The 26,277-nt window shown below is 37.3% G+C and overlaps 1 protein-coding gene and 1 long non-coding RNA gene across 3 annotated transcripts in view; one reads left to right on the top strand and one right to left on the bottom strand.

The window, feature by feature from the left end:
• Nucleotides 1-14,992, top strand: part of LOC132663676 (uncharacterized) — a 20,136-nt gene extending 5,144 nt beyond the window's left edge. The window contains exon 3 of the long non-coding RNA XR_009603212.3: nt 14,599-14,992. This is a non-coding gene — a long non-coding RNA (uncharacterized LOC132663676). The remainder of the gene's footprint in view (nt 1-14,598) is intronic.
• SLC5A7 (solute carrier family 5 member 7) lies at nt 510-26,277 on the bottom strand. 2 transcript variants are annotated; one of them, XM_060610152.2, is made up of 9 exons: nt 25,934-26,277; nt 24,395-24,623; nt 19,965-20,078; nt 19,065-19,220; nt 14,652-14,800; nt 11,113-11,256; nt 7,576-7,729; nt 3,661-3,878; nt 510-2,416 (listed from the first exon to the last, which is right to left on the bottom strand). In XM_060610152.2, the coding sequence occupies exons 2-9, from the start codon at nt 24,570-24,572 to the stop codon at nt 1,790-1,792; spliced, it is 1,740 nt and encodes a 579-aa protein (XP_060466135.1). In that variant the 5' UTR covers nt 24,573-24,623; nt 25,934-26,277; the 3' UTR covers nt 510-1,789. The 2 variants fall into 2 exon arrangements, with proteins under 2 accessions (XP_060466135.1, XP_078300460.1); XM_078444334.1 differs by lacking the exon at nt 25,934-26,277 and having other exon boundaries at nt 24,395-24,772.

The raw sequence follows: 26,277 nt of genomic DNA, 5'->3' as shown, positions 1-26,277 counted from the left end.
CTATAAACATTCTGAATGCGACATCATATTCTCCATCAAGTTTTGATAAAGCATTAAAATATGGGATATTACAACAGGTAGAATTATCTAATTCATATTCTAAGAATCACCTGTGAATTTATCTCATGTGTCATTTGATGCTTTTAGGCAATTACAATTTTTTAAAAAAGGAATGGTAACTTCCTGAACAACACTTTCATACTTAACGTTGAACACTGAATTAACTTCATTTTGTCTATGAATTGCAAAACAGAAACATTTTTGGACAAAATGTTTTAGTTTAAATAAGTCATGGTGCCTTTCTTTATTTGATCAAATGCTCAGATAATTTTTTAGCTCATCAATTCACTCTGCTTTTGTAGACATAGCTCTGATTATTTCTATAATGTGGCTACGGGGAAAGCATTTAAAATTCTAAAATGGTACAAACCATTAAATAAATAAATAAATAAATATAAATATATACATATACATGTGTGTGTATATATATATATATACACACACACACACACACACACACACACATACATATTTTTTAACTCCAGAAAAGGAGCAAAATAATATTTAATGACCAACCTCATGAAAGTTATGTGGACACCAAATGTTAAAATCGATGGCTTTTTCCCTTTAGGACTTATTTTTATTTTCTTCTTTCATCTGCATCTTAAAATTCACTGTCTACTTTGTGTAGTGATGATTTGTCTAGTACCTAAGACTGGCTTTTGCAAAAAGTGCCACAGAGTCACTCTCTTAACATTAAATCATCTTCACTAATGAATATCCAAAATTGAGAGGGTTTTATTTTTCTAGTTTTATCAGGAGGTGCCATTTGTCTCTCATTAACCTTAATTGGCGCTATACTGTTATCTCACCTTAGATAAGGCTCAATGTCACTTCCAGTACCAATTTAGATAGTAATATGGGACACTACTTCTATCATGAAGCAAAACTTTATAAACTTCAGATGAAGACAAAAACCTGCTCTTGTCACTTTCTGCTTAATGGCCTTCTTGATTTATTGCTTTAAGGTTGTCTAATAATCATGCCTTCCATACTCTAGGTATGCTTCTCAATACACATGGTAGCTGTTGGGCATACTCAGAGCAGCCAGTGCTCCTCTACAAAGATGGATTCTACTTTTCCTATTACCTTGTGCATAAAGAAATTCCACGACACAGTATTTTGCATATGTGTTTGCTTTGCCTGTGCTCAGAATAATGTGTGTCACTACAAAGAGAAACAAATTGCATATTCAGCAAATGTTCTAGTTAAGAAGATGCAAGAATAGGTTAACCGTCAGGACACCAGGACAATCACCCATTAATTTCTTGCACCATTCATTTGAGTGATGGCAAGTTACTCTCTGAACTTCATCATGAAAATAAACCAGACCCACTAGTGAGTGCATTAGCAGACAAGGTCTAGATCAAGTCTACTGAATTTCCTTGGCTGTTTCATACCTACTTCTTTTTTCTGAATAAAGATAAATACTCTAACCCTCTGTTCTTTGGGTGGGGCTTAATTCACTTTTGAATATTTAACAAAAATATCTAGAGTCAGAATCAAACGAGGATGAGAAATACCGATGAGAAAGCAATCTGTTGCTTTCATACATGATTCCTTCTAACTTGGCTTGCATTTGTGCAACTGCACTTTTGTATGGATTTTTATCCACCTGAATGCTGTTTATTTTTTAAGTATATTTTTTATATGCTGCAACCCATCTTTCCTGGACTAGCCTGCTATAACACTCTGTTTGTGAAAGCAGTATTTTATGTGGATGGGGTCATTAGGAGTTATCTTCAGTCCCAGACCCTTCTGGACTTGAATCAATGTTGAGGAAAGCCTCCTTATTGGTAAAAGTTGAGCTGAGAGTTATGCTCTGTCGGGGCTTCACAGGTGCAAGTTCATCTAATTTAATATTTTCGTTTTTGACCAGAATTGTCTTATCCATGTTTTCTTCACTGTGCCTTGCAACAACCGCATCAAACACATCTAATTTGGGTGGCAAGGTTCCACTCTCAAATAGATATTTGGCTAGATAGGAGATGCAAATGTTGGATAAGAACGAGGTAACCATGGAAAGGGTTTTAAATGGGAATCTCTGATTATATATGCCATTCTTATCAGGGTAATAACCAGGATAAAAGATCAAGGGCTGCAGGTACAGATATGGCTCCCCGCCAGTTATTCTCAAGAAAAGGCCAGACACATAACCTGCCACAGCCCCATATGTGTTGGTTCCCTTGACGAAGAGCACACAGAGCAGCTGCGGGAAGATGATGATGTAAACGAGATCTGAGCTGAGGTACCAGAGCCCATACACAGTCTTCGTCAGCAAGGCCATGGCTGTGGCAGAAGCTCCAAACACAAACACTGTGATTCGCATAACCCAGATGATTTCCTTGTCTGATGCCTGCAAGAAAATGCCACAGTGACAGCTTTTCACACAGTGCACTGGCTCATTTAAGTGAAGAATGAAATGCATTTCTGTGCTTTAAAGCAGGTCTAAACAATTCCCCTGGTTCAAATAGCTCATTGCAGGCAAAACCAACCTAAACGACAGTATAGGAAGCAAGCAATCCAGGTGGCTTCCCTGGCGGGCCTTTGGGAGAGGTTTCTGTGTGTCTTGTGCAGGAAGCACAGGTCAGCTGCACTTTTCTCTGAATATGCAGGGGGAGAGGTGAGAGGAGCTTATGTGCTGTCACAGGGGAATAATAATGCAAGAGATGGGGCACCTGGGTGGCTCAGTTGGTTAAGTGACTGACTTCGACTCAGGTCATGACCTCATGGTTCATGAGTTCAAGCCCTGCATCGGGCTCTGTGCTGACAGCTCAAAGCCTGGAGCCCGTTACAGATTCTGTGTCTCCCTCTCTGCCCCTCTCCCGCTCATGCTCTGTCTCTCTCTCTCTCAAAAAGAAATAAACTTTAAAAAAATTTAAAAAAATAATGAAGAGAGGATTTTATGTACTTTTCATATTAAGGAATAGTTCTTATGTGGCCAGGAGGATGTATGGCCCACCCTTCTTTCCTCTCTTCTAGGAGTCCTACCATCTTTAAGGCCAGCCACCTTAAAAACATGTGGGGCCATTTTGTTAACTATGACCTAGAAAACTAGGGAAAAACAAAGAACAAAGCCTTAGTGAAGGAAGAAGGTGGGCAGGAACTCCTGGCTGTTCTGCACCCACTTGATTCATTAAGGACAATCACACTGAGAGGCTATTTTCTCATGAACATGGACTTGGGAGTTCAAGTGAAGGGTGGGGCAGATGCTACACAAATGACCACAAAATAACATACTCACCATGCTCTGCTTCAAGTTTCTTATAGTACATGATTAAACTCAAAGTTTTTCTAAGATGTTTTGGGTTTCATTACTTTCATTAGAAAGACAAGAAATGTGAATTGTAGCAATATGACTGTACCTCTTGAAAAATGCTTACGTTGGTTTGTTCCCTTACGTACTAACATGAATAGTAACATGCATTAAAAATATTCATATACAGCATAAATAAAATTCAGCATTATTTAATCTTGTGTGCTTAATCAGAGTAGGGTCAGATTTTAATATAGGATATTAGTAAATATATAATATTACAGATAAAATAAATGCAATGATGACAAAAGCAATAATGCTACACTGGAAAAGACTGTTCTTACATTTTGTCTGAATGAAAGCTGGTAGATGTTCCGGGCAAACATGGAACTTGCTGACAAGATAGAAGAATCTGCTGATGACATAACAGCAGCAGAAACTGCACCGAGACCAAAGAAAGAGATGTACACAGGGCAGAGGTACTTCAGAACAATTGGTAAAATCATGTCTGCTTCATCGTTGTCCTTGGGATCTAGAGGCTTATATGTAGTCTGGTTCCAGTCTGTTGAATAGAAATGACAAATATAATAATAACTAAAGAACCACATGCTCTTTATCCATTTGGGGGTCATCTTATTCTCTGGGAGCTTTTGAAATAAATTCAGAATGTATGAATTAGTCTGATCAGAGAAGTGTAATTAGTATAATTAGGTACATTGGTCTAAATAGGTAGGAAACCCATGTACTGGTCAAGTGAAATGGTCTTATATTCAACTCTGGCTTCTAATGGGTTTTGGTTACACTTAGCCCTATTCACAAGACCTGTTATCTATCTATCTATCTATCTATCTATCTATCATCTATCATCTATCATCTATCTATCACCAGCTATCATCTATCTATTCATTTATCTACTACCTGCCTATTATCTATTTCTTTTCTGCAGTTGTGACATCAAATTGTACAGAAACATAGAAAACATGTTATAAAACAAAAGCATAGATTATTTCTTCAGCCAGTTGGAGGTATGAGGGGACAAGTTCCTCCAAAACTTGATTTTGGAGCTCCCTCAGCATTGTTTTTCTTCCAACTAAATCCCTTCTTGCATTGAATTCCACTTACTTGAAATAGGAGGCATGATAGATAAAGCAAAGTCCTTGTTTTATTGAGTAGAAAGTGCAGGTATGAGGCTGACATTTTCAGGAGGTTTTTGAACTCCATGTAATGGAACTCAAAACATAAAAGGCAAAAGGACTCCTGAGGAAGCAGGAGGGCATGCGCATCAGAGGTGTACAGGCAATGTTTTGCAGCACATCTCTGGCTAAGTCTGTGGGCCAGGCTATTAAAAGCAATGAATCAGTTTGATAGTTGTGAGGATAAGGAAAAAAATGGGCAGAGGATGGCAAGTGTCGGATCTTGTTAAAGCAAGAAATAAAAGGAAGAATCACCATTGGATTAATCCAGTGTTTTGCAAACCTGAATGAACATTGGGATCTCTCATGCGTGCCTTTAAAATGCAGAGTCCTACATCCCTATCCTGAAATATTCTGATTGCATATGTCTGAATGATGATAATATTCAGCCAAATCTGGGAATTCACCAAATTATAGTTAATTCGATAGATTGACCTTTGGAGTAAAATTTAATTACAGAATACTATCAATTTATGTGATCTTCACAAAATAACACTGTGAAGCTGACTTAGAAAAACTACATACATGGGGCACCTGGGTGGCTCAGTCGGTTAAGCATCAGGTCATGATCTCACAGTTCATGAGTTCAAGCAAGCCCTGCATCAGGTTATCTGTTGTCAGCACAGAGCCTGCTTCAGATCCTCTGTCCCCCCCTCTCTCCCCCCCCTCTGAAAAATAAATAAATATTAAAAAAAAGAAAAAAGAAGAAAAACTACATACATAAATTATACAACTGTACATTTTCATACAGAGAAGAATGTATGTAAATGTTCGAAACATTTTTTAAAAAGCTAAAGTAGGCAACATGAAGTTTCTTGAAATATATAAAAGGTTTTTTGAAAAAATAAAATAGGTAAATGTGCTTTTAAGTTTTAAAATTTGAAACTTGGAAATTATTCCTGCTATTGATACTATAAAGAAAATAAAACACTGTACTTTTTTTATTTCAGAAAATTTAAGTTTTTTATCATAATTGAAGGAATTGCATGATCAATTAAACACGGTCAGCATTATTTTCCAAAATTTTCCATTGTTTATGCATGTATCTATGAATTAAAGTTTATTTAGAGAGAGAAAGAGAGAGTGTGCATGCATGAACTGGGGAGGGGCAGAGAGAGAGGAGAGAGAATCCCAAGCAGGCTCTGTGCTGTCAGAGCAGAGCCCAATGCAGGGCTTGATTTCATGAACCATTAATTTTTCATACAACTGAGTGTTTTGAATTATAAAAACCTATCAATTAGCAGTCTAAGACTCACCAACATTAATACTATGCTTCTCCAACAGAATCTCAGGTGAACCACTAGTAAAATATGCGATAAGATCATTTAAATTTTATGATATGTTTGCCTGCTGAACTCTAGAATTCATAGAAGGAATTACATCTTTAAATTTATTTTTTAACAAAGGTAATTCTGCATTGTGCTAATATGCTTTTGCATATTATTCACAGAATGGCTATGAAGGCTTCATTGTAAGGGTTACAAAAAATATCCTGTTGTGCACCACACAAGATGGAGAAAATAGTGGTGAAAAACAAACAAAAAAGTTTGTCTTTGAATATATAGTTCTTTACTGTTTGTACCATTATATGCTGAAGAATAAAATGGAATCTTTAAATGTACATTACTATAGCTCCTTTTTTATTTGCTGAACTTCTTTGATGGCATAAGTACAGGACTGAATAAGAGTGGTTTCCCTTGGATCCTACTATTTTTTTATTCCCCCATTTTCCACTGCAGTTCAAACCCATGCTTTGTTGAAGCCAATTTTACAGCATTCCTTGAGATATTATGGTACCAGAAACAACAACCAAGAATATGAACCTATTCCAAAAAAATAGCTGACATTGTGTTTTTCAGTGTGTTGCCCTACAACACACACACACACACACACGCACACATACATGCACATATGCATGAGTGCTCCTGATGGCCGGATCTGTTTTCTGATTGTGACATAAATGCTATCTTTTATTCAAAGGCACATAATCACCTTTGTCAGTCATCTTGTTAAGTGTTTGTTTATGTCATGGATGAACAATTGGAATTAAGAGTGTACATTATGAATCATGACTACTTCTTGTAAAAGTTAAATAATCTAATAAACAGCTGTACTAATTGAAAATAAAAGTATCCACATGAGTATCATCCTGTATCAACTTTACAAACACAGCAGAGTAAAAGGTAAGCTTCTTTAATCTGTTTTAATGACCTTTACCTACAGGACCCCTTTGAATTTGGATTATTCTGTTGTATTTTCATGAAATACCCTTGGAAGCTGCATAGCATAGATATATAAGCATCAAGAGTAATTAACGAGTTCAGTAAAATTAAGGGTGAGATTTAAAAAATGTTCTAGATAGAGGCTACTGGAAGATAAGCATTTCATAATGCCTTTTTTTTTTTTTTTTTTTACTGATTTTGAGTAAATTATTCTCTAAGTTACTTAGTGCCTTGAGTTTATCTTTATCTTGAAAACTTATTTATTTATTTCTCCAAGAAAGAAAACCTGTAATTAGCAAACTATAAAAAATGTAAATCAGGAATCTCAAGTTCAAAATGGTCTGTAGGTGTCAGGTAAATTTCTAAGCCAGTGGCTCTCAACTTGGGCTGCACTTTGAGCCACCAAGAGGCTTTAAAAACCACTGCTCTCAGGATCCATCTTAGATTATTAAAATAAAATCCCTGTGGGGCAGGATAGAAATGGGTATTTTTTTCAAGAGTCCCTTCCCCTCCCCAGATGATGTCAATGTGCACCTTGGTTGAGAAACATTGCTAACAGGATTACATAGACACAATTGATAAGTATACCAGCAAGGGGGGGGGGGGGAAGGGCATGCTCACAAATGTTTTATTGGTGGGGAGAGCAATCAAACACTTTTTGGAGGCATGGAGCTAAAATACAATTGTTTGAGTGCTATAACAAATGTCTGTATATGAATATGATGAGAAACAATCAACTATGTGCGGATAAGAGGGAAAACGGGGGAGGGAGGCCGGTTGGGTGGTAATTGGTCACTTCAGTGAAGCCTCAGTGGGTCCATTAGTGAAGTTGCAAGAGATATACCTGTTGATGCTCCAATGGCCCCAATGAGTATGGCTGGTAAAGCCATCACCAGGCACCCAAAAGCTGCCAGGAATGACAACACTTGAGCATAGGTGGCTGAGGATGAAGAGAGGACCCTCTGGAAGTAGGCTTGCCATGGGATTCCACCCAGCATCTGCATGGGAACAGCAGGGACTCAGAATAAATTAGAGGCAAATAACATCTATTAGGTATTTTTTAAATAAGAAGTTGTACAGTTACATGCACAGTAGTCATTTGTATGGCTCTCATACATGCCAAACATCTCAACTGCAATCATCACATTTTCAACTGCAAAGAATTTCTTCAAGTTTTTTTCCTTCATAATTATATCACACAATCTTTTCTATTCTTTGGTTTCCCTACTTTAAGCTGCATTGCAACTACCCAGAAGCCCAGAAGCCTTAGCTTTGTTTTCATCTGGAGGTTCTTTTTTTTAAAGTTTATTTATATATTTTGAGACAGAGAGAGAGAGAGAGAGAGAGAACAAGCATGGGGGAGGGGCAGAGAGAGGGAGAGAGAATCCAAAGCAGGTTCCATGCTGTCAGCCCCGAACCTGAAGTGGGACTTGATCTCATGAACCATGAGATCATGACTTGAGCTGACACCAAAAGTAGGTCACTCAATGACTGAGCCACCCAGGTGCCTGGGGATGTACTTAAAATTCTTACTGAGGATACACAATCATAAACATTTTGGATACAGTGAACTATAATGTAATTTGTTGCCTGCTATAAAGAAGTATATACAGCTGCATGGCAATCAGGAACACCTGATTGAACACCTGTCAGAAATGACAGGGAGTCAGTTCTGAAGCACTGAGAAGGTGTCACTAGGCAGAGATGGAGAGAGAAGACAGCAGCACCTGGCAAAGAATCTAATGTGAAAACAAGAAGAAACAAACAAACAAAAACAATGAAACAACTATGAGACCACCATGTCTTTGGCTTAATTAAAGGTCAGGGTGTGTGGGAGACAGGAGGCAAGGGAATACCTTCCCCTTGATTACTGCCATGGTCCTCTGACTCTCATACAGTCACTGCTCATGAGTGAACTGGTGAATGAATTCCCCATATCACAATGTATTGAAGTTGTTTCTTTAATTGCCTCTGGAATGTACTGTTTATCATTGTCACACCTGTGCCAATGAGAGTGCTTGTTACATATTGACTCCAGAACAATCTCCTCCTTATAAAGCTATACATGTTCAAAAGTTAAAAAAAAAAAAAAAGTAAAATAATAAATTCTAAAATACATAATCCATGTCTCAAGTCTATATTTTTCCAAAACTTTTCCTTTGGTTTGCAACCTGTAAGTCAATACAGATCTTCTCTGACTTACAGTGGGATTATATCCCAATAAATCCATCATATGTTGAAAATATCTGAAGTCAAAATCAAAAATGCATTTAATACATCTAATCTACTGAACATCATAGCTCACCCTAGCCTACCTTAAAGGTGCTCTGAACACTGACATTAGCCTACAGTTGGACAAGTCATCTAACACAAAGCCTACTTTATAATAAAGCATTGAATATCTTATATAATTTATTGATTACTAGACTGAAAGTGAAAAACAACACGGTGTATGGGTGCAGAATGTTTGTCAGTGTATGTTGTTTACTCTTCGTGGCTGGCTGGGAGCTGTGGCTGGTTGCCGCTGCCCAGCATCACAAGAGACAGGATAGTACCGCATACTGCCAGCCCAGGGAAAGATCAAAATTCAAAGTATGGTTTCTACTGAATTCTATTGCTTTTGCACCACCATAAAGTTGAGAAATTGTTAAGTCAAACCGTGATAAGTCAGGAATGTATGTATATCACTAACATTTTCTATGCCAATGAACATTCATCAACAATTTAGATGCTTATATGAATCTCTACACCATAAATTACATGCCAATCTCTCTGGATATTTAAGTCACCAGAGCTTTGTAAGTGAGGTGAAATCTGACCTCCACAAACAAACAGAAGCTCTGATGGTGAGGTGGAAGATGGGTGTGGAGAAGTGAGATTTGGGTGGGCTGCTGCAGGGAGACCGTGAAGGGCCATTACAATGGGCCAGGTGAGGAATGTTGTCAGTGAGCAGGTTCAGGGTGATACCTTAAAGGTATCCAGAGCAGGAGTCCATAAATCATAAATTTATGACAAGTGGAAGTTCAGAGAGACAATTGGAAGGCTGGAGACCACTCGTGAAACATTTGGAGGCTTCCTTCTGTAGTTCATCCATTCATTCATTATCTATTATTCCACTTTTCACTTGTGTTGCATTTTGAAGAATGAACATAACTTAGTCATATAATTTTTTGAGGTGGAAGAAACCTTAGCAGTCATTGGATATATAGCCTTATCTTCAAGATCTGTAAATCTGAGGACTAAAGTGTCGTGTAGGAGAAATAACTTTTGGGTCTTGATTCTCCATTTCAATCCTTCACTCAGACAATGGTGTGATTATGAACAAACTGCCTATCTTCTCTGTCATAATCTTCTCCTATGTAACCATAAATATATCTGCTATGCAGATATAAGTTCATACACACATAATATTTAACCCCATTATCCATTGAATTCATAATTATAATCCAATCTAGAAAAATGTCGGCCAATACATTTACAATCCTTGGGAAAGAAGCTCTCCTCACCAACACTAGAAACAACTTGTTTTCTTGTTTTCCTGTCTTCTTACCAGGAAATTCCTTATTGGGACAGACAAATCTGCCTTCAGGGCTGAAATTTACCGAAGTGCCATAATGACAAAGTGAAATTACAAACTATTGTGAACCCTCTAAAAAGGAAAAAAAATAAACAATTTCCCTTTAATTTTGATATAACTGTTAATCTATTTCTTACTTTGAAATCAAAATAAGTGTTTATTTTTGTAAGTAACCATTCCAAGTAGCAAAATCACAATACCTGGCAGTTTCTTTTGGTTTTCCCATTTTTCCTCAATCTGTGATCTGCCTTTATTTCTTCTGTGCCCCACCTTCACCACAAAGTCCTGTCAAGTTCCCAAGCTATCTCCAACTTCCCAAGACTTCTTTCTTGGGATCTTTCCTGAGGGACACCTCTTTTTCCAATTTCTGTCTGCACTAAAGGTCTTATGGCATGACTAACTTACTCAGTAATTAGAGACTGAATGGATTACTTATTTCAGAATAAGTGGGTTGTAATGCCTAAACCAAAAATACAAATTAAAGCTTTTAGAAGGCTTGGCTTCAGATTGGGGAGGTACCTGGGGGTAGGGCATGGTGTTCTTCACTTATAGCACAGCAGAAATGGGTACACACCATATATTACCCCATTGACATTGTCCCTTGAAGGCTTCACTCTCTCTCCACTTTGACACTAATCAGCTACCACAGTCAGTAAGTGGCTCCAGCCTTCCAACAGGAAGTAGTCAGTGTGGAAACATACATGAGCCAGTAGGTGACATATACATATAAGTCTTAAAATCTTAAAAATATGCTTGATTTTAGGAAAAATGAGACTGCATTCCTCAGGTAAGGGCATTACTTACCAACAACAGAAAACTATCAAGCCAAGTGTAGATTTCAAATGATTCAATGGTCCCCAGCCAAGGCTTTTGGTATTTGGTGTGCAGAGCAGTGTACCCAATGTCAGCAACTGCAGAATGTGACAGGGCGAAGGGGACACTGATCCACTGCAACCAAAGAGGGACATGAGACTGTTAAGCTACAATTTTTTTTACCTGTTTAACATATGCAAGGTTTCGCCACATATTTTGTTTCCTCATAGACCACATAGCTTGGTTGTTCCTCTTGTTCAGACAGAGGAGAACTTGGAATTAAGTTCTCTGCGGGATGCCATGAAATACTTATTTACAAAAGTTAGACTAACATATTATCTATACCTGTGCTTAATTACACCATATCATATCAAATATAAGAGCAGTCAACAAATCTTTGAAGAAGAAAATGTTAAATTTGAGAACATTGAGTATATTGATATATAAACACTTGTTGTTTTCTTTGAATTAGATAAAGATGTCCAATTTTTAACATGACAAGGAAAGACCTGATTGAGAACTTGGTGGGTGACACAAACCTTCAGGCATGAGTCCGGTGCTAATACAAAAAGAAGGAAGTGAATGGGGAGACCATCTATATGGAACAAGGCAAAGAGGAGAACACACAGGATGTGCACACACATCTTTTGGGCTACAAGTGGCTTAGGGAAATGGGAAAGATAAACATAAATATATGGAGAGAAATTTGAATTGTAAGCTGAGGGTTGGTGTTTTGTTTTGCAGGCAGCTAGAAGCTAGTGGCATTTCTTCTAAGTTTTTTTTTTTTAAGTTTTTATTTAAATTCCAGTTAGTTAACATACAGTGTAATATTAGTTTCAGGTGTACAATTAAATACTTACAAAACCAGGTGTTCATCATGGCAAGTGCCCTCCATAATGCCCATCACCTATTTCATCCATTCCCCCACTGACCTCCCCTCTGGTAACCATCAGTTTGTTCTGTATAGTTATGAGTCTGTTTCTTGGCTCACCTCTGTTTCCATATGCTTGTTTGTTTTATTTCATAAATTCCACATATAAGTGAAATCATATGGTATCTGTCTTTCTCCAACTGACTTATTTTGCTTAACATAATACTCTCTAGCTCCATCCATGTCATTGCAAATGGCAAGATTTCACTCCCTTTTTTACGACTAATATTCCATTGTGTATATGAGCCATATCTTCTTTATCTATTCATCAGTTTGTGGACATTTGGGCTCCTTCCATAATTTGGCTATTGTATATAATGCTTCTGTAAACATCAGGGTGCATGCATGCTTTTGAATTAGTATTTTTGTATTCTTTGAGTAAATACCTAGTAGTATGATTGCTAGAATGCAGGGTAGTTCTATTTTTAACTTTTTCAGGAACCTCCATAATATCTTCCAGAGTGGCTGCACCTGTTGCTTTCCCACCATCAGTGTAAGAAGATTCCCCTTTCTCCACATCCTCACCAACACCTGTTGTTTCTTCTGAGTTTTAAAAAGAGTTTAGTATATTTCTTCTGCATTTTAATTTCTAGATGTGAACAGTGAGCTTAGGAGAAGGATAAGTCAGAAAAAGCAGTAGGTACACTGATATGACTCAGGTAAAGGCCCGAAATAGAGTGATGATATTGGAAATAGAAAGACATTGGTACTAAAAAGGATTATGAAGAGAGATTCAACAGTCCTTACATTAGAGTGGTAAGAGAGTTCAGAGAGGGAAAATGAGCAGATGAACCTCATGTTTACAGTTGTGGAGCTCCAAGGATGGTGATAAAATCAACAGAATTGGAGAATTTGAGAAAAGGAAATGGTAAGGTGTGAGTTGATACATTAATTATGCATCCATGTATAGCCATTTGAAGGTTGGAAAACAAACCATTCTTGGCCTTTTATTCAGTCAGATCAATAGACCCTTAACTTATAACCAAGACAACTTGATTCCTTATCAGTTTAGTTACATTCTGTAGCATAAAAGCACTCTAACATTTATACCCACATATATTTGCCCTACCATCTTTCTACTGGCATGCTTGATTTATGCACCTGTGCATTTTAAGGTCTGGTCTCATGAAAAGCGATGAGAAATTACATTTATTGTCAATAAATAGCTTCATCCCCTGGGGTTGTGTTTGTTAGAATACCAAGTGCATCATGAGAGCTGTCATTGCCAAACCAACCATGCCTCCAAGGTTCTGAACAGAGATTTATTTCTGGAAGTGTATGATGATGCTAAGGAGAATTGTGAATTTCAGCACTGCCCACTTGCTTTTGGCAATTTAAAAATTAAAAAAGTAGGAGTCATTGAGCAAATTAAATATACTTGAATTCAATTAAAATATAAGTGAATGAAATTCCATGAAATGCACATCAATTCTAGGGGAAAAAGAGGAAATATTATGATCATTGCTAGCATATGTTAATTTAAGGCTGAACTGTAACTTTAGTTGTAGTCAGTTCTTTTAAATTTTTTCCTCCATTATTAATGATGCTAGAAAACAAACAAAAAAAACAAAAACAAAAAATGAGTCTGAGATTCAACTTAATTTTTCTGACTGTCTAGTGTGAACACTAGCATAGGGTGAAGAGCTTTTCATTATGAGAAAAATAAGGAAAAAAGAGGAGGCTCAAGGGTGCTTTAATCATCTGTGGAAAGTGAGTCATGATGTGCAGTCTCAATGTGCTCTGTCCGTGGCCTTTCTACAAGGGCACCACCCCTACAGGACACACAGCTGAGATAACATACACATGTCTGAACTCAATACAGTGCCCAGCACGGAGTGGTCACACCATTTTCTTTATACTACCTTAGAATTGTCTTAGGCATTGGATATTATATGGATAATAATACAGTCTTGACATTTTAAGATGTTGAGTTTGCAAAGGCTCAACATTGACTAAAATGTGCATGTAAAACACAAAAGCACTTTTAATATAATACCAACAATATTCACGTCTCCATAATTCAGTATTTTTTACTGAATAAACACACATATATTACCTAATTTAATCTAGAACTTACAAACAATACATAATAAATCTTGTGCCCTTTCTTTGTTTCGAGACCCCAAATAGTGATGATAAATATTGAAATCCACAGTTTTTCCAATGGGATAGTTTCTGTCTTATGAGCAGTCTTATGGAATTAAAACTAATACAGGGGAAGGTTAAAAGACTAATGCAGGTAAGCACCAACATTGACATTTTAACTCTGAGTGAAGTGTTTTTTGCTTTCAAACTCAAGGGAGAGCATACATAAGTTTCCATCAAATGTGGGCATGAAGCAAAGCAAGTCCTAGACCTTGCTAAGAATTAAACTGAGGGCATATTTTCTGTCAAAATCCAACTAAATGACTACATTTTTTCATCCAATTAATTGAGAAATTTAAAGTCTCAAATCATACACAACTTACTATGTATTGCTCATGATGGAAAATAACGTTTCTATTCAATTTTGCTGAGTTAGTATAAAATACCACATTATCTTTTAGAAAGAAGAAGGAAAGGAAAGGAAGAAAGAAAGTCTGTGAATGGCCCCACTTACCAGGCCTATGAAGATGCAGAAAAGCTGAACTACATCCGTGTAGGCCACGGAGTACAGACCACCCACCAGCGTGTACAGAGTGGCAATGAGCGCAGAAACAATGACAGAAGCTTGCACATCAACGTCAATGATCACGCTGATGGTGGCTCCTGAAGAAAGCAGACAAGAGAATGCTATGGTCAAGGTACTCAAATGGATTCCACTTTCTGTTCAAGGATACACTGAATGTTCAGTACCAGCAGGTAGTGCCTCTGTGTCATGTGAAATGTATTGGATGATAACAGCCAAAGTGAATTGTCATATCAAAATCTTAAAATCTATAATATATTCTTCCTTCCTGAAATTGGCACTTTGGTAACTTATATAGGTGGGGGCACCCAAAATTGATGATATGACCTCAGAATTCCATGAAATATATTAAATTTAATACCATTATAAGAACTTTCAAGGGCACCTGGGTGGCTCAGTTGGTTAACCATCCAACTTTTGGTTTCAGTTCAGGTCATGATCTCATGGTTGGTGAGTTCAAGCCCTGCATGGGCTGGCAGTGTGGAGCCTGCTTGGGATTCTCTGTCTCTTTCTCTCTCTCTCTTTGCCCCTCCCCTGCTTGCACTATCTCTGTCTCTCTCAAAATAAATAGACTTAAAAAAAAAAAAGAAATTACAATAATTTTACTAGCTATCTGAAACAGACTTTAATTAAATATATGCAATGTATCTACTCATATTCACGAGATAAGCACAATCACCCACTTCCACATTTTACAATTAATGTTCATTTTCCATTTTGCATTAACTCTGACCCCTGCTAGCTTTTCTTAGATGACAGATGGTATAAAGTGCCAAGGTTTAAGACAACATTGTAGGAGAAAGTAATAAAACTGGTAAATTTAATCCAGTCCTACTGCTAGGACACAAATGTATTGAACCCTAGATTTCAACATCATATTTTTTTTTAATTTTTTTTACATTTTATTTTATTTTTGAGACAGAGAGAGACAGAGTATGAACGGGGAGGGGCAAAGAGAGAGGGAGACACAGAACCTGAAATGGGCTCCAGGCTCTGAGCTGTCAGCACAGAGCCCAATGCGGGGCTTGAACTCACAGACCGTGAGATCATGACCTGAGCCGAAGTCGGACGCTTAATCGACTGAGCCACCCAGGCGCCCCTCAACATCATATTTTTAAGTAATTTTCCTTATCAGAATTTTAAACCTGCCTTAGAAATAAAATTTATGTTTTTCTTACTTTCTGACTGTTTATGTGTTTTTGATGTCTATATTTCCAATGAGAATATGAGGATAGGGACACTGGACCACTATGGTTCTTGGACTTCCAGTTCAGAATTCACCTGCTGCTTTACAAATCCTTTCTCCACCATTTTCAAAATTTACATAGTTTATGTTTCATATTGTTAAACACAGCAATTATAGGAACCCCAACATACGTGCAACAAATCTGTGATTTTTTGTATCATTAATTTCAATCTTATGTTCTGCTACCACTCCTCAAATGCATGCTAATAGCATATGCAAACCACCAGAGACGAAAATCCATTTTCTTAAGGAGCAGTGTAAACTATTTTGATCTAAGATAACAATATAAAATATTTTTCAAGAATTTTTTTCTGAGTGATTTGGCTTTGGTAACAAAATTAAATTATTTTTATGAGTAAAAATGAATTAGTAAAAAGATAAGTCTGGTATTGGAGAATGAAGATGAAGGAAGGTGGTCAATTTGGATCAGTGCAAAGGTGGTGACTTTGGATAGCAGACTGAGTTTTTGCTTCATGTTGAAACCTTAGTTGTGATTCTTTGCCAATCTTCTTTTGGTCTGGTTCTTGACTTTAACAACATTTCTAAGTCATGTCTCAGGAATGAAAATTCCAATTATTACCTGCCTCTTTGGGCTGCTGTTTAACTTTCTACCGTTGTGACGTTTTTATTAATTCCATACCTCCAAAAGGTAGGGAGGGAGACTGCATGCTACAGAAAAAAAGATCACTGGACTAGGATTTTAAAGACTTGGGTCCTGGTAAATACTGCCATTTGGTTGTAACTCAGTGGTTTTAAAGAAATCACCAATTTTTCTATCACTATTAAAATTGGGGTTAATTTTTTCTCTAAAATATTTTCTAAATAATTCCATCATTTATAGTGACTAAAATTGAAGTTACATTTCCAGATCTGCTGTGAAATATTAGTTTAATCATGAGGCCATAAAAATAAACATACAATAAAGTTATAAAAATTCATCGAATTTGAGCTGTGAGAAGTATAAATACACATTTAAAAAAAAAATGTATGTAAAGGATGTTGTCCATTTATGCCAAGAAGGTAGTTTAAAATTCTCCTAAGTTTCAGCACATTCACAAGAAGGTGATAATGTTATATTTGTCTATTCTTAAGTGTTCCAACTCATTTCTAATAGACACTAATTTTGAATTGTCCCACTATTATTTTTGAAGAAAATATGTGTTAATTTAGAAAGACACATTCTCTTTACAAAAGCATATATTCCAAACAATAGCAGCAATGTTTTTTATACATGTTTTTGATATGTGTGTGCATCTGTGTAGAGAGGGATATATAGATATCAACACATTTTACATATATAGTGACATAACACACAGATGTAGATACACACACATATACAATAATAAGTAACTGAGTGAAGTTTAGAGTTTGGTTTAAGTTTATATTTCAAAAATACTTTAGAAATATTAGTTTATTATTTTCACTCTCCCTTCAGGGCTCTGTTACATAAATTGATCTGTATTCCATGAAAGTGAACATTTTGTATTCATTCTGTTAGCTACTGAGCCCACTCCTTTTTAAATATCTCAGCAGGCTGTTCTTAAAACCAACATTTTCTAGTGTTAAAACCAATGACAAACTACCATTGCTTGTAGGCTAATGACAGCGAGGTGGGAAAGGAGATGTATTTTTACACATAATTTCATTAGGCTATAGGTGCAGTGGTAGTTGTGGAGAATTATTATATAGTACCTAGAAAGTGCAACATTTTCCACTGAGTTATTACAATATTTTATAGCTATCAAACTCTTTTCTTTTCTACATCAAATCATCCCTTCATTTTATAGTTGGAGATCAAGAAGATAAGATTATATGGGAGTTTAAAAAATAATGTCATGAAAGGAAGTATAAACTAATGTCTGACATTACAGAGGTCAGATCTGATGATAATACTGAAGCCGGAAGGTAAGTTTGTAGTATAGAATATACACCATAGAAGGAAATTCATCTTATCTTACTTTTGCTTTGACCACTTAGGGTCTAGCTATAGACATAAGCCTTTTATCTTCATTTGTAAGAAGAGATGGAGAGAAACATATGTGGATGCCTGGATATCAAACACGGACACAGCTCACTGAGGAAGGTTATGGAACTTCCAACTCTATTAATCTTCAAGAAGGAACTCAGCACTCAGTGAAATTTCCCCTTGATGAAAAGGCAAATTATTGAGCCTGACCGATCTTCCACTATCTTGTTTTCTAAACCTTGCAAGTGGGCTGAGAACTGATGGGCCAAGGATAAGTTGTTCTTAGCATTAATTGGTCTTAGTAGTAAGTTAGACCCTAAGAAGTCTCCATTCATTTTCTAGATCCCTAAACATATATACAACCCAGTACTTTAGGATGTACTGGGATTACACTGAGAAAAGAAATAATGTTGTTCTTCTTCTCCTCTTTTGAAGAAAGTATAGCCATAGATGATTCATTCATTCATTCATTCTTTCATTCATTTGTGAGAAGATTATAACTGTTAACAAGATACAAGTCCTATCTTCAAGAACTTTAGAACGCCCTTTGTGAGGTTGGATTTGGGCATGATATAGATAAACAGGCACATAATAATACAAAGTGACAAGTCCAATGAAAATAAAACTCTAGGTATCTAAGGAAGCCCATGGGAAAGGCATCTGGCAAGGTCAGGATGTCTGGCCCAAGGAAGTGACATCTATAAGAAGATTGAAGGACATTTCCTGGTTTTCTAGGCAGATGTGCAAAATTGTAGGGGGGGAAAGGAGTCCAAAGCAGAGGGCACCTGGGCTTGCACAGTGTCAGAGGTAAGACAGGAGGTCTAGAGTTCTGGAAAAGTAAGGAGGAGTGGGGGGGAGGATGATGAAAGAAACAAGAGACTAAGTCATAAAAAGCTTTATGGGCCCACTTAAAAGTTTAGAAAGGGACAGTAAAGGGACATGATCAGATTTGTGTTTTAGAAGGATGAGTCTGGCTACCATATGTAGACCAGAGGAAGAGGGCTGAACCATAAGCAGGGAGATGGTTGCATTAAATCAGGTGAGGGAAGCTGCAGGTAGCCTGGCTTGTGGCTGAAGGGAGTAAATTTGTGTATGTGCTGCTCATCAACCAGAGAGAGGCAGAGGTCCTTACCTAAGGCAGAGAAAATGGCTGCAGCCCAAAACATTTCTCCCATTAGCGCAGGAATAAATAGGAGCCCACCCATGCGTTTTCCATAGATCTGCTGAAACGGGTCTAACATAGTCACATATCCTTTGGAACGCATAGGCTTTGCAAAGAACAAACCACCTAAAAGAAATTAAAGTGTTTATGAGAAAATAAAAAATTCATAATATAATAGTCTTTGCCAACATTTTATTATGTTATAATTTCTCAAGGGAAATACATTTTTTAGAACATTTATATGTGTGGAGGAACCAGACTAAAATACACTGTGAATACAGAACCAAGACATACTTAGTAACAAAACATGACTTTCTTAATACGTTTGTCATTGTATGCATCGAAAGGGCCATTGAATAGTATATCTGAGGCATGTAAATTTAAAAACATGGACCAGCGTGGCATTCGCTAAAATGCCTTTGTATCACCCAGAATAACATTTAGACACTGATTAAGCACAAAATCCAATAAAAGTATTTTAAGGGCAAAAAATATTAGGAACTCTGTTATATAATATTCTTGACCTTTTCTTAGTTTTATTCACAAAAAGAAATTCAGGTACAATTCAAGTTGATTCATTGTTAATGATATACTCTACACTATTTTTGAAAGAAAAAAATCATACATTAGGAAATTAACTATTCTCTTGCCATCAGATCAAGGGACTAAAAACATATTCCATAATCAAGAGACCAAATAATCTAAGCATTAGTGTTACTGATTTCTTGTAATACCTACTTGAGAGAATTCTGGTAACATTTTTTTTGCACAATAGTTATTTACAATTTGACTTGTTATTTCATTTGTTATTTGTACTCCTGTTCTTTATGCTTTACCGAGTGTGTCACTAAAGTTTAAATTTTCACTTACCTAAAATCAGACTCAGAGAATATCCAATTGGTGCCTGAGCCCAAGCTAGACCATAGTCTGGTACATACACTGCTTCAGCTGTCCCATTGATGTAACCTCCTCCGACCCAGGTGGCTGAAATAGAATGAAGAGTGAGGGAAAGACGCTGCCAAACTCCTCATACCCCAGACCTGCTCACGTTGACACAGTGGCCAGTAGCCTCCTGTGACTGCTGAGCACCTGAAATGTGGCTAGTCTGGATTGAAGTGTTCTGGGTGTAAAATATATACTGGATTTCAAAGACTTCATATGTGAAGGTGAATGTAAGGTGTCTCAATAATTGTTTTTGCATTAATTATATGGTGAAATGGAAACATTTTCAATGTATTGAGTTAAATACATTCTACTTTATTTTTTATTACGTTATTCTACATTATACTTATTCCTCTACTTTTTAATGTTCTTTAAAAAAGGTTTGTAGAAAATTTAACATTACCTCTGCGACTCACATTGTATTTCTATTGGACAGTGTTGCCTGGCGTTTGTTGAGGTCAAGTTTCTTTATTTTAAGGTTTTTCTGTTTTAATTGTATTGATCTTTTCACATGGATCACGATTATCTTCTCAAGGAGGGGGCAGGGAGAGGCATTCACAGTTGTAGATGTATGTATTTTTAAAAATTTTATTTTTAATTAATAGGGTCACTTCTTAAACACTCTGGGTACATAGGATTTTGGCAGAGCTGTTCTGCATCCTAACATTTTATTTACTGTCTTGAATTATTAAAGGAGAGAGGACACTTTTACTCCAAGGTGTCCTAAAGTGACTTTAAATTATCTTTTTCCTCCTTCTTTTCAAGTACCTAACATATGCTTAGGACCTGGGCTGATATTAGAATTTGAATGTTGACTGCATACCCACTTGCATTCTTCATTCTAACCTGGGTCTTTTAGTAAGATATTTGATATTTCACAGAGAATAATAAGAAATATGTCTTCTCCAGATGTTATTTAATAGAACTCCTGTAGCATAACAGTTGAAGGAAGAGGTCAAGGGTCCAAAGAAAACACATGTTGGGTAAACAAGTTTGGGCAAAGAAGGATCTATAAACTCTACCATTTTCTCTGAGAAGGCAGTATCATATATGCTTCTTCCTGAAAAGCTAAAGTTAATGGAACACTTAAATCCTTATAGTTTTTTTTAATGTTTATTTACTTTTGAGAGACAGCGAGAGAGAAAGAACGGGGGTGGGGGGGTGGGTGGGCAGAGAGATAGAGGGAGACATAGAATTTCAAGCAGGCTCCAGGCTCTGAGCTGTCAATACAGAACCTGACAGAGGGCTCAAACTCATGAACCACGAGATCACGACCTGAACCGAAGTTGGTCACTGAACTGAGCCATCCAGGTGCCCCAAATCTTTATAGTTTATTTCCTTTTAAGAATATTGCCAAAATATCTAAAAGAATCCCTTGTAGAATGTGTGAAAAATTATGAGGAACATGGGCTGGCTTATCAGATAGGAGTCTGAATTCTAGGCTATATCATCCAACTGGGAAAAAAGTTTGACTCTGAAAAGTTCTCTGAAATCTCACAATTAGAATGTAAGTAAAGTAAACATGTATTTGAAACTATCAAAGACAAGTGTTTCTACTGTGTTCATTCCAAAATTTATCTGCATTTAATCCAGATACCAAGCAAAGAAGGGAATGTTTTAAGGTTAGTGTTTTTTTTAAAGGTTAACATGAAAAGACCTCCCTAGAAAAAAAATCTTAAGCGCATTTAAATGGAAATACAAAAACCCTAAATTAGGACAAATATGCATATATCAGCCCCTCTCATCTGCTTGCTAGCTTTTACATGGCTGTGAATAAATAACAAAAGCTATTATTTGTTTTTCTCATTTTAAGCCCTCCTGTAAATTTAAACAGGGTTTCCCCCTCCACTAAGTGTCTAACTAGGACTTGAAGAAATTATTTTCACAGTCATAGAATCAGACTTGATCCTCCTTCTAGGAGAATCTGAAAACTAGGAAACTGGAACTCCTAAGAACACACTAGCAATGTTTCATTGCATAAAGGAAATGGTCTTATGAGCACAAAGCTTATAAGTGATCATTTTTCATTGTGTAGATGTCCTCTCCCTTATCCAAAAACAAAATTGGTGTCTGAATGATTGTAAACATAAGAAGTGAAGACTTGGTTACTTATCCTGGTTAAAGTCCATCCATTTTTATCACTCTAGTCCCTTCTATGCCAGAATTTGCTCTGCATGTTTGTATATTTCATGTCAGATTTATCAGTGAGAATAACTCTTTTAAAATATATGCATTTTTATTTTTTAATCTTTATTCTTTAACAAATATATATGATCAATGAATCTGACAAGGTGTAGATAATATGGTTCAGATTTTAAATGAGTTATGATATTGACCAAGGTTCTTTTCAGTTCTTAAAGACTGAAAAAAAAAAATCTTTAAAAATTGAGATAGACTATGAAACTTCATATGAAATAATCATGATTCAAATTCTTCTATACACTTTAAAAAACTGTTAGGTTGAAATAATCATTCTAGACCATAAAAACAAATTCTGAAATATTACCTTTATGAACACAATAGATCTAATATTAAACTAGAGTCATAGAACACCATAATAATTTTCAATGAATAAAAACTTTGATGTACAGCAACTCATTTATTCTTTTCAACAATTTTTTGAGTGAAATCAGTTTTTATTGTTTTATTTCGCTTTTCTTCTCATTTTCTTGGTATAGGAGAAACCTGAAGGGAATACATAATCACAATGTTTTGCTTCACTTCAGATGCCAGTATCACATCTGGATCTTTAGGGTAAAAAAAGAAGCATTGTTGCTATAATGAAAAATGAAAATTAAGATGTAAAGTTGTGCATGGTGTTCATCAGGATAATAAGGAAACAACATCTGAAAATCTATACCAATATTTCAGTAAACATACGCAAGTTGTAGGGTTATGGATGATTCTTAATCTTTATGTTTTCCTACTTATCTGTGTATATTAGATATCACAGAAAATATTTTGCACAATACAATTTGTTCTATATATGTGAGTATATAGAAAAATTGAGACACGGGGGTAAGAAAGGACCTTTTTACAAATGTTGTGCCTTTATATTCTAGAAAGGAAGCAAAGCCAGCTAGAGGCCTGCACTTGGTGCATTGCGGAGGGGTCCCAGGGTGTGGCTGCCAAAAGACCAGGGTTTGGTGCTAATTCTAGTCCTTACTTCCAGAGACCTTTCACAGTGGTCAAATATAAACTGCCTCATAATGATCATAAGAAACTATATACAGTTGAAGAAGAATTAAAGGAACATAAAATGTGCATGTCTGAAAAATAAAACCTATAGTCCATAAACTATTCTAGAACATTGTAGGTTTCAGATGGCCAGCAGGGATGCAGTCTTCACAGACTGTTCTGTTAAACTATTTCATATACAGATGAGTCATATTTAAATAGCACATCAGGATGGAAACTGGGCATCATTTGGATATGATTTCTCATGGGATATTTTCCAATGGGCCCTCAGAGTTCTGGTTAGTCTGGATTATGTTGCTAATGTTTAAAAACCTAGTAAGAATCAGAAGTGAAATGTTATTGTTAGTGAATATATATCAAATAATATTAAAGATATAATTTTAAATTGTTGTTTTTCAGAAATATTTTCAACAACAAATAAGAATATAAAAGAGAAACAAGTTACCACTTAAACAGAACCACCTTTGGGAACAGGAGGAAAGATATCAGCTTCTCTGAGCCCAAAGGGTTTTGAATAGGAAAGGGCTGCAGATGCAGGCTAAGGCATTTCAGTTGGGACACGCCCTAGCTTTCCCCCTTTTATATCAAGCCTCCTGGAAATCTTTTTTTTTTTTTTCCCCAGTGCTGTGGATTTTTCACATGTGATTATCTTCCTCTGAGGAAATTGGTTTATTAAATGGGAGGATTAGGTTTCAAAACAGGGCATCTCTCAATATGGAATTGTGTTGCCCCTAATTGATTTATTCAGTTGAAAACTATCATGAGTTAATGTTCATTGACATTCATCATTTAAGACAACAAAAATTCACAACTTTGTACCTGTATTAATGAACATGATGAGACACTGACTTTATCACATAGCTTGTAAGACTAAGACACTTTTCTCCTTTGTTTTTATTCTGTTCCCACCCACTGAACTGTCCGGATCCTCCAGATTTGTTTCATTGATATTGTGTCCAGCGATTTTTTATAAAATCATTTTGTTCAAGTACTACTGAGTTGACACCCACTTATTTTTGTTTCAAAAAAGTAAAATTATTCTTAGGATATGTAAGTAATGAACTTAAAGAATCCCCAAAGGACAAAGGCTAATGTTTGCTTTGTCACTCTGAGAAGCCAAGGAGGGGTGGGCAGCATGGACCAGAGGCATCAGAACCTACCTGTCATGGTAAATCCACCCACCAGCAGACCAATGTCTCGGCCACCAACTATGATGGCCTCGCTGCGCTCTTCTGAGCTGCCACTGTTTTTGGTTCTCCAGGCAGCCCATATTCCAACCAGCAATATTAGAAGGTAGAACACGATGATAGCAATCAGTCCTTCCACATGGAAAGCCATTTTTATCTAGGGGTCCAGATTCTTCCACAGTGAGCTACTTCATTAAGATTTCTGAAGGAAATACAGTAATGCATTATAAACCAGCCAAGCATGCATAAGCAGCTGGGAATAAACCAGCTGGCTCATGAAAGATCCTGTGCCACTTACAGAAAAAGCACATTGAAATCGCATATGACACTACCAGTTGCCAACACATGTCCACTATTTTATTCTAATTAGTATTTAACAGTTTAACATTGTTTTGAGCCTCCAAGGGGGAAAAAAAATAGAAATGGCTGTTTACCAAATGTAATCATGGTCACTTTTTGTGCTTAATAAATTCTTTTAATTTAAAATTAACCTTGTCTTGTATCGTAACTGAGTCTCAGTCAAGATCATTTACAAAGAGGATGCATCTGGCTTTTGGAACTAACTTACTATTCCATCTAGAATTATTGTAAGACTACCCTGAGAATTCTAACATATTCTTACATTCAGTCATCCATTCATTCTTCCATCTCTCCTTTCAAACAATTGTAGGGAATGGTTCCAAAAGTAATGTGACATACAAATATCTGGGGAAAAAAAAACTTTAGGAAAACCAGTTTCAAAAGCACATCAACTCTAATTTTCAACAAGTGCCTGTGGTCCAAGTTACTGTAGCAACTATAGATGGTACATTGTTTAAAGAATGTACCTTTTAGCCTGCTCTTCTGGCTCTTCCATTGTTCTTTGCTCTTTTCATCTCTCCCTCCTCCTGAACTTAATGGTAGGTACAAGAAAACAATTTAAAAATACAGTATTGACTAAATATATAAGAGGGGGTCAAACGTATTAAAAACAAGACTTCTTAAGAGACATATGTCAAATTCTAACGCCTTCACCTTCAGGAATTCTTGTTCTGTGTTATTTTTCAACCCTCGTGACCATGGCTATTTCATGCACTCGCCGTTCACACAAGCACGTTTCTGGGGGGAAATGCAGGTATTTGTGTTCGCAGGTGGGTGATGAGTCCTTGGGTGAAAGAATTAGCTTCCCTCTGATTCAGGGGAAGCAAAAGAAGCGCGGGCGGGCTGGGTGCGCTCCGCCTTTGTGAGCAACCGAGCTGGGAAGTTCTTTTCTGGGCCCAGCCTGGGGGCTCCCCAGCACCCTCCACCCAACCCCCGCCGACCCTCCCGCTACCCCTCGGTCCTTCTCCCGCGCCCAGACTTCCCGCCGCTGCAGCCTAAGAGCCTTGGGTGCCAGACAGTGGACCCGCCCGCGCATCCCCACCAAGAGGCAACAAAAGCCGAGTCCTTCCGACCTAAAACGCCGGCTGGGCGGCCACCGGGTCCCCGAGGGAGCGGGCTCCGACGCGCCCGGGATGGCTGCTCTGCTCCTACCTGGAGTCGTCGCCGCGCAGAGAAGTGCTCCGCCGGCTGGAGCTCCTCTCGGGACCGCCGCCCAGGCACCTTGGTGGTTGGGGGCTGCAAGGCTGCCGAGGGAGGGGGAGGGTCCGGGGTGCCAAGGGGCGAGGCGTAGCGCCAGGCTGCTGGGTTCCTGCCCCAGGTCTCCCAGAACCTGGACGCGCGCGGAGTTGACAGGTGTGGGCGCCCCAGCGGAGGACGCGCGACGCGGCTGAGGTGGCGATCGATGCCAGTATTGGCAAAAGTCCCCTTTATAAGGGTGGCTGGCGGGGGCGATCGTCAGAGCTGGGCAGGCGGACGTCAGAACAAAGTGGTGCTGG

Source organism: Panthera onca, chromosome A3, assembly GCF_046562875.1.
Source record: "Panthera onca isolate mPanOnc1 chromosome A3, mPanOnc1 haplotype 2, whole genome shotgun sequence".
Classification (NCBI taxonomy): domain Eukaryota; kingdom Metazoa; phylum Chordata; class Mammalia; order Carnivora; family Felidae; genus Panthera; species Panthera onca.
This window is presented reverse-complemented; position numbering and strand designations above follow the sequence as displayed.

What these genes read in the sequence shown, in the direction of transcription:
- SLC5A7 (XM_060610152.2), bottom strand. Translation starts at nt 24,572, where the DNA reads ATGGCTTTCCATGTGGAAGGACTGATTGCTATCATCGTGTTCTACCTT. An exon ending in GGGTGGATTTACCATGACAG is followed by an intron (nt 20,079 to 24,394) that starts GTAGGTTCTGAT and finishes ATTCTATTTCAG; the next exon opens with CCACCTGGGTCGGAGGAGGT. An exon ending in AGCTTTCATTCAGACAAAAT is followed by an intron (nt 2,417 to 3,660) that starts GTAAGAACAGTC and finishes ATTTTCTTGCAG; the next exon opens with GCATCAGACAAGGAAATCAT.